Below are 14,390 nucleotides of genomic sequence, written 5' to 3' on the forward strand. Positions count from 1 at the left end.
TTTCAGTCATAGACCTTGTATTTGATGCATGACAATCTAGCGTGTCTTTTTTGTACCATAAATAACTTATGAAAAATTATGATACCAAATGTTTAAACACATTTGATAATATTCTTTACTGCTTGCACAGTATACACCAATGCCACCATACTTCTATTGAAGAAACTATAATATGAAAAACTGGAGTGTTTGTTCCATAAAATCATTTTAAACAGTACTAATGTTAAGTATTAAACATACAAAATAATTACATACAATACAAAAAATACAAAATGACTAATTCAAGAACATTTGTCAACCTCCGGTCAAATCATTCCACATTTGGAATCAACTCATCTTGTCCAGCAGTGCTTGTGAAGACAGACGTGTAGATTTTCACATGTTAAGACAGGAAGGTTGACTCTTATTGCAATAGTCCACTCTTGCATTTCTCAGAAATATTGCACAGCTGTGTGTTGTCGTCTTCAGTCCCACCTCTCCATTTCTGATTGAGGTACATAGTTAAGTTAATGATTTCCATACGGAGCAAAATACATGACTCCATGTTCACTATCTCTGTCCTTTTATGTGCCTGTCCTTGTTCAGTTTGTCACAGAGGTATTCACTTATCAGAGCTTAAAAACAGTTTTTTGTGGTGCTCAAAAACGGTCAATTCTTTCCTCTTTCTTCTCCTGTCGGTTCTCGTTAATTTGTGTAGGTCTGCTGGTGTACTTTATGAAGTCTGCACCCTGTTTCATCTCATTGTCTTCATAGCTCAAGTTGTCATAGACTTGTTTCATGTTATTTCTCATCTCCAGCCCTTGGCTGGCTTTTGCTTTCTCCTGCTGGAGCTGCAGCAGCACTGCTTTATTCACACCGGGACCTGAGAAAAGGAAAAATGACATTTATTTTTAATATAGCTCTTCAAACCTCTTTGTTGCACACATAAACAGGCATCTATGAAGTACATACCAAAGTAGCTGAGCAGCACCGGGAGGAATATGAGTCCGTGAGCCATCCCCAAAAGTGTTATCACCAGGTTTAATCGGAAGAAGAAGATCTGGATAAGTTGCGCTTTGGCAAATGCCAGCACAAGGATGCCTGGCAGGTTGGTCATAGCAACACCAGCGAACACCTACAGGGCACCAAATAAACATGCTTAATTGCTGTTAATGTATGTGCATACAATCAACTGTATGTGGCACAAAAAGTGAATGTTTACTTCACAGATTTCTGCTTCAAATTTGTGAGAGAGTAACAATGTGTGCTCTGGATTGCTATACAGTTCACTTACCGCGCTGCCCATGTTGGCAGTAGCCTCCATAGCTCTTTCTACATGTGTTGGCTTAGTGCTGAGTGCAAAGGATCTGGTCATATGAGACACAAACTCCACAGAGATGCCCACGGCCTGCAAACAACACAGCCAATGTAAGTTTGTAAAGAAAGAATTGTTGAAAGATGAATTTCCTCAGTGTGGGATTAATAATCTTATTCTAAGAACTGGCTATAGAGATAAATGATGGTAATATGGATTATAAATATCTTGCTCCATTGGAAACAAATTATAACATCATAGACTGGGGAAAATATAGAAGGAACATTCCAGCAATTTAGTATTGCACCTGCATAAAGTTGGAAGAATCAAAAGGACTAAAACTTAAAAAAGAATGATCAAAATTGGAGCAGCAGGGGCTAAGATATCTTCATTGCTAGTCCCTCACTTGGCTCCCGGATCCTGTATTTCCCATAATGCAACCCAGTAGCATCTTTCTCCAGGTAAGAGCCTGGTAAACACACATCTTTTCAATCTGCGCACTTACAATTTGTAACACAGGCCCAGGTCAAGATAGTTTTTCAAAAGCTCTAAAATCACAGAAGACATTATGGAAGTGTCCTCACAGGGTGAGTATTTCAAGTAAAAGCCCTGTGTAAAATCGGTGGCGCGCCTCTTACATACCCATCGCAGACATGTTCTTACCGTGACCAGATTGATGAGGGCCACTGCGTTGTAATCAATGCCCCACAGTGTCATGACACCAACAGTGTCCACTGTGATCATGATTATGGTGATGAGGTTGAGCAAACCAGAGCGAAGATCCAAACCCAGTAATAGACAGCACACCACAAAGGTCGGCAGCAGACACAAAGAGATGTTGAAGAGTCCCTCTGGCACAATGGTCAGGTACTGCTCGTAAAAGACATTAGTCAACCTGGAGGAAAGGGGAAGAAAAATAATGGTCAGAAATGACAGATTGCATAGGATTAATGACCACCACCATATAAATAATAAAATCACAAACTTGTAGAAGCAGGAATAGATTTTTTGGAGGAGCCAAGATGAGATGGAGTTTGGGAAATCAAAGTACTTACGTGTAAGGAAATACTTCAAAGTCAGGTGAGGTGCCTGGTATCTGCCTCATGCCCAATGTGATGTTGTGGGCCAGCTCTCTGGCCTTCAGCAAGGCAGCAGTGAACTCCTGAGAGTTGGTTAAAGGTGTGTGGTAAGCCATGAACCGAGAGGCTGGGAACACACAGAGGAAAAAGTTCACTTACCACACCATTTCTATTAATAAAACAAGATGCTTTACAGTAAGAATAAGCTTTAAGATTATTTGATTTGACATACCTATAATTTCCCCACTCTGATCTCTCACCACAGATGTGTCATAGGCTCCAAGACCACTATAAAATGTGACAATAAGCAGTGAGAATGTTGTTTTCATGTTGTTTTTATGTGTGCACACGTAATGTTACAATACACACCCTTTGGGGCACTGAAGGTCCGGCCTGTTACCCAGGAAGTCAGGGAGGAAGCGATTGAATTGTTCCACAGTTGGCCTGAGGACACCATCTGAAGGAATAGCCATACACTTCCGGGGACATCGCCAAGTTGCTAATGAAACATAAAAGCAAAGTAGTTATTTATTAAAGAAGGGTAATTTCTTTCATTATGTAAGGAAATTTCACATTAAAGAAAGCATGTTAAAGTGGTGATTCTCACGTTCACTTGCGGGGCAGAACTTCCCAGCATTGGCACCAAAGCCATACAGACGACAACATCTGGATCCAGGGTTCAGCCAGTCAATGAAATCATCTACCCAGGAGTTAGCAGGAATAGCCAAGTAGGATCTAAAGGAATGCAGGAGTGTCCGTATTTAAGGATAAGACTAGTGTTATTCTTTGTTTTTAGTCACCAAATCTTAAAGACCAACAACAACAATTTGTTAGTCCATCCTTCAATAATGAGATCAGTCTGTGCATAAAGTTAATGGTGGTGCCAGGAGATAGTAAGCTTAGCTTCGCATAAAAACCATACCCTGGCTGACTTTGTAAACTATACAGGCCTATACTAAACTATAATATTAGCGATACAGATTTTGTTACCTTTGGAAAGAGTCAGCCAAGCTGTTTCACTGTCTCTATGCTAAGCTAAGCAGCTGCTGGCTGTAGCTTCATATTTATGGTATTTTCCATTTGTACTGGGAAGATGAAATTTTCAAGTTTCTATTCAGAAATTTCAACTGAAACGACCCCTGAAGTCGAGTTTTTTTTGAAAAGTCGGAGGAACCTCATCTACCCCTCAAAATCCAAGATGTCAGCTTCACGCATCAACAGTAGTGATGGCTGAAGTAATCTACTGTTAATCAGCACTTCTGTTTCTTTTGTCATACACAGTCCTGTCCAACTGTTATCTGTGGACATGTTGCTAAAGCGTTTAAGCGTAAATGCAGTCTTATCAAATGTATTGGTAGCAATGGCTAACCTGGCTTGAACTGGTTTTGCTAAAAAAAAAATATTTTTCCAACTACTGGAATGCGGTCAACTCAGCTGTGTTGTCGCAGACATGATATTGGTGATAATCCCGTCATCTAACGCTTGGCATGAAAGCATATACGCACATTTCCAAGAATTCCCAATTATCCCAACCTAAGAGCTTTGACAGTGATCGCCTACAAACACACAATTTAAGGGAATATAGTTTCACCTACTTTAATCAAGCATTTCAAGACTTAACCCTTCTGGTAGATTTAATACAATTCTTATCCAGCATGATTGTTTTTTTAGTTTGCATTCAGTTTCATATAACTCAAGTTTCCCCTTTATGAGATTAGCTTTGCCAGCAAGCTACTGATAATGTGAACCATAAATTAGCTCAATAATACTTCTTATCTCCAGGAAACAAACATATGTTGTAATCATAGACTGTATAATGCTGTAATATAATTCATTTAACTGTCACATTACCCCAAAAGCATCTATTGATAATTAGTATACGTCATGATGATATGTCAGATGATTTATGGTGATCACTATATAACATAATTCTCTTCTGCAAGTGTTGCATTTATACATCACAAATTATTTGTTTGGTGGAATGATATACAGTACATATTAAACTGAAAGAAACAACAAAATAAATTGTTTTACTCCTATTAATCAACCTGGTCATAATCTTAACACAATGGTTTGAATAATACACAGGCAGTCATTACAGTGAATGTTTTAGGTGTTTGCTCTCTATTCCACTATTCCTGGCACCATCAATTAGAGGCACCCTTTATCTGCTCAGTGGCGTTCATGTAACCAAGTTCATCATTAACTGATCTGATTGTTGGTATGTAAAAGGTTGCTTCTATGATATCAGGAGGTTCAAGGATCTGTCAGTGAAAAATAATAATGTGAAGGACAAAGGCAGAGAACCACACTTCACTGGACTGAGCAGAGCAAGTTTTTTAAAGCTACGCATTATTAAGACCAGGGAAAAAAGTGTGCAAATAAACATACTCACAGATCAGGGTAGTTGGTGGCATACTGGATCTTCTGGGTGAGTGAGAACTGATCGCAGCCCACGCTGGAACAGACTGCATTCATGCCCTCCACAGTGTTGAAGTTGAAGCCCTTTTTTGTTACAAAATAAACTGGGACTCCAACTTCAAAATATTTGTACAGGTATTGGAAGTAGTCCAACATATAAGAACCCTGCAGCAAAAACAGAATAATCTTTGTCAGGTTACATTGAAAGAGGAGTGCACAGGCATATATTCTTACATAGCAGTACTTACTGACCTTAGGCATAGCCAGCTCCTGATCTAGACCCACGGTTACATTAAACATGAGGTATAAAGATCCACAGAACATGAATATGAAAACCACCATCTGAGGAGAGCACAGGACAGAATATATTAAACAAATATCCAGTTGAAAGGCATGTGTTCATGATGAGCAAATTCATATCTTATAAAAGCCTTAGATTTCTTATTTGATGTACTCCAGAGACCACAGGTTGAAAAATAACTGTCTTGATAAAAGTCCAATATAGCTAAAGATTTAAGAGCTTTACCACTATGATCCTAGTGAAACGGTGCAACAGGACGGGGGCGTAATATTTCCTCATGAAGGGCAGCAGGAAGCCCTCATTTGGCTTGTTGGGGCGCTGAGTTGACACTGTTACACAGCAGAGCAGTTCACAGCGGTTGTTGTCTTGGCGCCGGGCGTCTAGGGACAGCAGGGCCACAAAGGCTGTCATCTGAAGGACGAAGTCCATAAGCACGGCCAGTGCAGCGTACAGAGCAAAGGTTTTCACTGCTGGCATGGTGGACAGGGCCCCTTGGGTAGCAAAAGACAGAAAGATTTATGCATTTTATTGAAACTTAATGGTCCCTTCTCACAGCTGTGCGCAAAATGATTTAAATGTAGTTTTTGCAAAAGTTCTTACCTAGAAAGAAGCAGACAGCCTCAGAGAGACTGCATAGGAGCATGCTGGGAGCTACGCTTCCGAGGACACGACCAATCTGCTCCTCTCTCCTCTCTTCCGGCCTCCGTACATCTCTCTGAAAAGGTTTGGAGGAGTAGGGTAACATCACCAAAAATGATATATATTTATACCTTAAAAATTAAGCCATACTGCACATTCATGGTGCGCACACTTGTACACACCTGGTACTCCAGAACAAAGATGAAGATGTTGTCTGCTCCAACAGCGAGCACCAGGAATGGCACGACCTGCAGGATCACCAGCGAGGAGGGGATGCCAATCCAGGAATAGAAGCCCATGGAGGTGAGGACAGAACAACCGACCACCAGGATGCCACCCAGGCCCACAAGAAACTTGGAGTCCACCTACAGGATGCAGAGATAAGAATATGTCTTTCAACTCAGTGAACCTTTTGTGAATCTAGATGTCTTTCAACTCTGCGAAACATCTGCATTCATATCTTTTGCTGTATCATGTTTTCTGTATTGTATAACTTCATGGCCAATGACTCAATGTGCTTTACAGTAGAGATAAGCACTATACAGCTGATACAGCTGTACCACTTCAGTCTTTCTTTATCTCTGTGATGTGATAAGTACTATTTTAACAACTTTACTTTCTTGGTGGAGGCGTATGGTATCCCCGGCACATGTTGTATACCTCTGACTCTATAGAAACACAAGACAGTATATGTCGCAACATTTTAACAATACTATGAGTCTAGAGTCATGCTGGCAGCTCTGTAAAGCTGTAAAGACATGATGATACTTAGAAATAAATGCTAACATCACGCTGCCTGAAATGACAATGTTAACATGTTTTTGAAGGAATACCAACTTGGTGTTACATGCTAGAAGTTAACACAATACATAGCTGAGCCAGATAGTGAGTTATTAGTTATTTGGTTATAATCTCGAGTATTAGACAAAGTTAAGAGACTACCAAAGTTATTATAGATCATGCTGAGTGGGATAAAACCACAAGTGGTCACCTCATGGTAGCTGTAGAGAAAATGTCAGGGGATCATCTTCATCTGTAAAATTCATCTACTTTGGAGCAGGAATGTCTGTGCAAAAATGTATTGCAATCCATCCAATAATTGTTGACTAGTCTGGACTAAAGTGGTGGACTGACCAACTAAGACTGACTGAAAACATGACAGTAAAGGTTAATTCTTACCAGTATGCGCTTCCATGAAGAGTACTCCCCCAGTGCCACAGCAATGTAAACAAAGATTACAGCATAGCTGATCATGAAGATGGGGATATCCTCAGCTGTTGTTCGATTAATCTCATCCTCTAGAGACCTCTGTATACCAGGGTAAGACCAGAGATAAGACAAGGGTTAAAGGCTTGACAGGTAGTAGATTCAGGAGGTAGAAAAAGAGGAGAGAACTCAACGTGCCCTTTGAAAAACCATTGACATTAGTCTTTATCAGCATTGCTGTTGATTGCTTCTGAGTGAGAATTTTAACTTATGAGAGATGAAGGATGATCTGCAACAAAGGTCCCTGTTTGGTCTCAAAACAAGAACTTCAAGATTACATGGTCAGGGTCTTAAAACCCTAGGCCAACAAGATGCAAATTTATGCTTTCAAGGATAGCGAAGGCATGACCCTACACTGCCTTACTCTGCCTCTGATTTGCTTACTCTGACATTCTTCATCAAATCCTAACCAATCCCAGTCCTCTTGTCTAAACCTTAACCAACCAAATCAACAAAGGCAACAAGAACTAACCAGTCAGAGTGAGAGGAGGGTCATGCCTTTGTTCTCCAAGGAAATGCAAATTTACTACCAGGACATCCTAGCTAGTGATCACAGATGTATAATGTGCTTCATGAGATTCCATATTTTGCTGTACCTCTGCCATGTATGCAAAGGTGAAGTTGGCGGCTGGGTTCTTCTGGTAGTCCTGAACAATTTTAAGAAATTCTGTCTCCCACTGCATAGCCACTTTGAACTTGGGGTCATTGCGAGCGTAGTTGTTGAGGGAGAAGGTCAGGATGAAAGCCTCAGCGTTGGTGAAGTCGTCATCTGGAAGAAAGCAAGATGTAAAACATTAAAGCAAGTCGCCCTTTTTCTGTCTTGCTTGTTAAGGTATTTTATGTGTAAATGATAGTGCTAAAAGTCACTCACTATCGTAGCCTCCCACCGCCAGGAAGGGGAAAACTGGAGCTCCATAATCAGCCATGCAGCTCATACCTAAATCAGTGATGTCTTTGAAGGACAGGGGGGAGCTTGAGAAGAGATTAAAAAATGGATTGTTAAATTCCTGAGCAGTTGCTGATGAATTGTTAGAGCTTGATTTGAAATTCCATTTAATGGATCCTTACTTGAGGCAGTAGATTAAGTGGTCTCTCCAGTCCACTTCTTTGGTCACTCCCAGCTCTGTCATGTTCACCTTGGCATTAATGTTGTCCAGGCTGTTCTGGAAGTACTGTGGCAAGCTGTTGATTGCACAGTCCGTCACCGAAGGGTTGGATGGGTTAAGCGGTGCAAAACACACATCCTTTAGAGTTGCTGTGTGGTTCAGATCCTCTGACCAGAAGCTGATGTTCTAAAAGTGGAATAGAAGATGCATCAATGTATCAAATCACATGGTGAGCTTTGGCCAATATTTTCAACTTTGATTCTGGTCTTTTTACCCTGATTCGTGTCTGGAGCTCCAGCAACTCAATGACGAGATCTTTGGATACAAGCCCACTGAAGTTCTGGGGTCCAAAGAGCAAAGAGTCATAAGTGTGGCCTTGTCTGCCCGGTGCTGTCAAGATCAGCTGGTTCGTTCTGAAAAAGGGGCCAAAGTGTGAATCGTGGAATTCTTTCTCCTGGCGGGCACGGCTGTTGGGAGCAGACCACAACTCGACTGGATCGGTGGTTAGCTCTATGGACTTGAGACCGGCAGAGAAGACAGCTACTACTGCAGCCGATAACAGGAGCACCTGTGAAAATAACAAGTGATTCCGGTAAAAAATTGTGTACATTGGTTTCAGCCCGATTTCTTCTGAGTGTCCCGAGACAGACATGTTTCAAGCTAACACTGGGGGGCAAAAAAGTCATAAATTTGCTATCACATATTCTGCTTTTTACTGGTTAAAAATGCTTTGGTGAAACTAACCGTGAGAGGATAAGAGGCCATGAGGGTTCCCCAGTGCTGAAACTGTTTACTTAGGAAAGCTTGAGCGGCCATGCTGTTTCTGTCCGCGCATGTCACCTCTGATGGATGAATGACTTGCTGAGTCACATCATTACTGTTCTGGTCTTTGTGTTTCCCCTGTCTCTTTCCTTTCTCCTCTGCCTTTTTTTTCTGGGACCTCACCAGGCAAGACACGGCGAGGTAGAAAATGAAGGCAAACAAAAGAAGACAGAGTAAGATGATAGAAATCACGAGGAAGCCGTCTGTTCCCAACAGTCTGAAGGGGCCGGGGGGCAGTGCAGGAGATGGCACCTTCGGACACGACTCTTGGCAGTCCTGGCAGGAGCAGACCTGGCCCCCAGATGGTGTGATCTCATTACACTTAAGAGCACGTCCATTGTACGGAATCACACCCTTTGGTAGACCCTCTGTGTCTCCTTCTTTTTTCAGTTGGAAGTCGATGTCCAGTGGAGCCAGGCCGTTACTAGAGTCTCCCTGGAAGTCATACCAGTTCTGGGGGGTGCAAAGCTTGGCGCCATATCGACCACACATGGTGGCAATGGCGAAGCCTCCTGTGGCTGGGATCCGGACATTCTTACAAGACTGAAAGGCGGCGTCTGCGAAGGTGGTGCTGATGAAGGCCTGGTAACCTACCACGGCTTCCCTTATCTTGCCCAGGCTGGTGACATTCATGACCTTTGTGACCTTTACTGTCTGGCTCTGGTTGGGGCTGCAGGTGTTGATGCAGTGCAGGTGGGCAAAGTTCTCAGCGCAGGAAGGGCAGCGGACCAGCACTGCCTTAGACAAAGTCAGACTCATTTCCAGTGATGACAGCTGTTTGATGGAGCAGCAGGCAAATGTGTTGCCCTCTCCGCGGTCCAAAATTGGACACACCTGTAGCAAGAACAGGTGCTGTTTTATAAAATGACAGACTCAAGCTCACATCTTGTCAAATGAATTTCTTTTAAATTAATTCTCAGAAATAAATGTACTCTACCATGCTTTATTCAATCATGTTCTCTGCTCACTTGAACACTAAGCAGGATCTACAGACCTGTTTGAGTTTCTTGTAGTGCTCTCCTGTGATGGCACGGGCACGGCTGTAGTTAAAACAGGGGACGATAGGGGGGATGAGGGTGTCTCCAAGTGACGGATTACGACCACACTCCTCATAGAAAGCGCAGTAGCCTGGTTCATGTTGGGCCTTTGAGAGCACCTGCATTGAAGACAGAGTTGTCAAAAATACTCACAGTAGAGGAAGCCACATTATGCTGTAAGTGAAGAAGAGGGAACACTTGTGAAAACTCTTTACATGTTATATTGAAAAATTGGTAGTCAACATAAATACCATAATAGAACATTTAGTGTCACAACTTCACAGTAGGGCTGTACTGAGCCCTGCCATGTTAGTTACTTAATGCCACCTAGTTAGACAAATTAAATGGAAAATGTTCAGTGAAGTATGTTCAAGTTCAAATGGGCTACATATGTTAAATGTTTAAGGCTGATTACAACCACAATTCACATCTTCAGCGACAGAAAATATATAATAATTTATTTACATAATTTATACAAATTATATGAAAGAAACACTTGACTTTGACTTTGACTTTGACTTTTCCAAATTGTGACAGAACTTATTTGGTCATCCAGATTTGACTTACCGTATTTCATATTTTCAATCTTAATACACCAGCCAAAACCAAAAACCTAAATTAAAATTAAATCACCGGACCCTACAACTGTAAAATTAACACTTTATTTACTATGAAGAATGAAAACAGACATTAATCTAGATTAAATTTACCAACATGCTTAGGAGTGTTAATTTTAAAATGCCATCTTTTAAACATGATAACCAATTTACACAAGCTTATCTTCTATAATTAGGCTATATTTTTTAATAGGTCCTTATAACTATCAGTTGTACGGAAGATTTGAAATGCCAGAATAAACACAAAACCCAGAAATAGGTGAAGTAAAGTCAAATACACATTCCATTCATTCATCCATCTATTTTCTGTAACTGCTCATCCTCGTACGGGTCACAGGGGGCTGGAGCCGATGGACGGGCTACACCCTGGACAGGTTTCCAGACTATAACAGGCTGACACATAGAGACGGACAACCATTCATGTTGAGATTCACAACTATGGGCGATTTAGAGTCACCAATTAATCTAACTAGCATGTCTTTGTACTGTGGGAGGAAGCCAGGGAACCCGGAGAAAACCCACACTATCAGTGGGATAGCAACCCTCTTGCTGAGAGGTAAGAGTGCTAACCAATGCACCACTTTGCCGTCTAAAACACACATTGTAAAATGCAATTCATTTTAATGAAGAAATTAAACATTATAATGTGTATTATATTTATTTAGGTATTTAACATCTTCCATACAGCTGAACTTATAACCACTTGAACCAACTGAACCGCCACTAGCTTGGGAGACGTTTCTCTAAGGGGCTCATTTCGACTTTCATTTCGTTAAGGTGCTTTACTGCCGTAACAAATTGTCAACCCTTACTGCTACTACTGTTAGTAACATCTGGATCCATTATTACGTGTAATAACAACTTTAAACATTTTTAGCAATTATTTTTCTACTTTTTAGTCCTTGTCATAGATCATATCCTAGTAAAAACCAATAAAGTTTCTAATACTGAAGTATGAGAATAAAGCAATGTGACAATATTATTATACTGTTGACTAAAACTCAGGCAGGTTCCTTACAAAGAAAAATTAACAGACCAACTTACCATACAAGTCAGAAAAGTAGTCAGGACTGTGAAGCGGACCATGATTCCTTAATATCTTTCAGAAAGCGAAGAGTCAGAGTCCTCAGGTACAGTGCGTAATGGAGTGTGTATTAATCACCTCTGCCTTTTTGGAAAATACATTAGACAAAGGCAGTGAGAGAGAGTCTCTCCTATCGTCTGTCCGTTTGTCTAACAGTGTTAGGGTTGGGCAAGGAGAAACATCATGACATGCCCATCGTCACCACTCCTGTGATGTCACACCTTTCTTATCTGGTCTGATTTTGTGACTGGCCAATCGCAGCTAGGAATGCCAGATATCTGTCTGATAATTAACACAGGAGATTTCGATAAAGTTGCTGGGGAGATCCAAAGCAGAGGGAGAAACTACAGGAGAATCCGAAATAACAACCGCACCTAGTTCTTTACTTCGAGTCATATATTTTTAGTGGCCTCTGCAGCTTTTTGTGTTTCTATTGCAGACACAAACAGACATCGGTCGCCCTGAATCAGATCAATCCGTTTGCTGAACATGTCATTCCTGAATATGACCTTTAGACCGTCATCTAAGTGACGCTGTTGTGTACAGATCTGAAAGAACTATCTCTGCTAAAGTCCCTGATACATTTATGTCCAACATTTGTTTCCCTTTCAATCACTTTTCATATAAGAGTCTTACATAATACAGAGTAACAGCCTGAAGACGATACCTGCCTGCCATGCCAAGTCAACGTGACTAATCACTTCCTGGATCGCATCCTACAATATCAGATCCAGCTTGTAATAATGTCCTTATCTGGTGTCAAGGTCATATCTGAGATAAGACATTCAACCAAGACTCCATGATCATGCTTCTTTGTATCAGAACTATCAGGGCGAAGGTGCATAACATTTCAGTTAGTGATAAACAGAGATGGTTAAAAAGACAAGAAGAAATGGGGCAGATATGATGATGTTCTTTGTTCTTTCTTATGCTGATAAGACACGACATCAAGCAGAATCTTGTAACTTGGCCAGAAAACCAAAAACACTATTAAAATCAAATAGTAACATCTTAAGAGTTATTTGTTCCTCTGTGAATGCATTCATTGCAGACTCTTATTTATCTAGTGTTTTTTTATGCACCCCTATGATACAAACAATCTCTATTATACAAATAACCCTGAGAGGTGCACAGTGTACTGGCACCTGTTCTTTATGAGTGCCTATCTCAGCGTACACAAGGGACTCTGCCCATTCATAAATCCTTTTTCCAAAATTCAGTAAGCATCTTTATTTTTGAAAGAAACTTCTACAGAAATCCAAAGGACGGAGGCTAAGTTTGAATGCGTGATGCTACATTTTGGGCTTTAGTGTAACATGAAAGATTGAACTTTGTATAAAATAAATAGTGGATGCTCTCTGAAGCCCCTGCACCTTAAAGGCACAAAATGGTTTAGTCCACCCCTGCACGGGGATTTTTCTATAAAGGGAGCTAAAGCCGAAAGAAAAGTGTGAAAGAAAGACAGAAAGAAAGAAAGAAAGGAAGAAAACTGACTGCGTTGTCTTCCCCAATAAAAACATGAGAGTAGGAGACTATTCAGCGAATTAACAAATAAAATGTATTTACCTAAACTCATGTTGCTAAATTATTTTGACAGGATTTTTTCTTTAAAACAAACATGTTTTTCATTGAGTGTCAAAGAGGGAGCAAAGAAGTGCAACTAAAGCTGAAAAGAATACGATTTTAAATGGAAAGCATTTTTATATACCCAGAAAACGAGTTCTTGCAGATTACAACCAGCTGAAACTTCTCACAGTTAGAATTCGTCCAGTGTTGATTTTTCAGGAGGTTTTTTATTGGTAGCCAAATTATCCACAGGGGTCTCTCCCTCTCCAAAACAAACATACTGAAAAAATACTGATTAAAGAAGTTTCACATAAAATAAAAATAAAAAACTGATGTTTTTCTGATGCTGTATTGCATGTCGGAGATGGGACACTAGCCCAGCACCTGCTAACATATGCTCACCTTTTTTCTCTGATAACTTAAGACTTAAAACTTTCAATTTTTACCAGGAACCGACTTATCCGTAGAGGTCTCCTCCTCTCCCAAACAAATAGACCAGGTCAGTTAAACTGTTTAAGCACTGAACAAAATTTCACATTGAAAAATCTATATTTTTCTGACGCCACTCGCCTCTGGCCCATCCAGAGCCAGTGTTTCATTTGTCCGTTTGGGCTACTGTAGAAACATTGCGATGCACAACGGTGTACTCCATGTTTGAGGACTCACCATCTAGATATAAATGGCTCATTCTAAGTTTGAGACAAACAAAAAAACAAACAAAACAACTTGACAATTCTTATTTTCCACTGTATTTTGATAATACAGTGGAAAACATGATCATATTATATGCTGTTTCTGCCAATACTTCCCCCTACACACTGGACCTTTAATTATCTTTTGATTATTTTATTCCCGGTCTGTTTTGCCATATTTGTATAATCGAAAGGTGCACATTGTACTGGCACCCATTCTTTATGAGTACCTATCTCTGCGGAGGCTTGAATGTGTGCGGCTAGATTTTGGGCTTTATGTAGTATTATGACAGCTCCACATAAAAAAAAAAAGTAATATGTATGCAAAGGTTTAGCACCATTATTTTTTTTAATAACTTTTGACAAATGAATATTCATATTTCAGATAAATACTACCATTATGTTTACCTTGACAATGTTACATTTTTGTTGAAACTGTCAGAGAAATATTGTAATTGCAATAATA

At 40.4% G+C, this 14,390-nt stretch overlaps 1 protein-coding gene across 1 annotated transcript; it reads right to left on the minus strand.

Moving 5' to 3' along the window:
• On the minus strand, positions 1–11,796 carry npc1l1 (NPC1-like 1). Its single transcript, XM_042488106.1, has 21 exons — positions 11,627–11,796; positions 9,923–10,084; positions 8,851–9,762; positions 8,381–8,674; positions 8,069–8,292; positions 7,872–7,972; positions 7,597–7,769; positions 6,914–7,042; positions 5,917–6,099; positions 5,696–5,810; positions 5,321–5,586; positions 5,047–5,136; positions 4,769–4,959; positions 2,981–3,108; positions 2,743–2,872; positions 2,606–2,661; positions 2,350–2,500; positions 1,958–2,189; positions 1,274–1,387; positions 952–1,114; positions 1–862 (listed from the first exon to the last, which is right to left on the minus strand). Exons 1-21 carry the CDS (start codon positions 11,666–11,668, stop codon positions 639–641), a joined length of 4,080 nt encoding a protein of 1,359 aa, XP_042344040.1. The 5' UTR covers positions 11,669–11,796; the 3' UTR covers positions 1–638.
• Between the last annotated feature and the right edge of the window lie 2,594 nt (positions 11,797–14,390).

This window comes from Plectropomus leopardus, chromosome 6, assembly GCF_008729295.1.
Source record: "Plectropomus leopardus isolate mb chromosome 6, YSFRI_Pleo_2.0, whole genome shotgun sequence".
NCBI lineage: Eukaryota > Metazoa > Chordata > Actinopteri > Perciformes > Serranidae > Plectropomus > Plectropomus leopardus.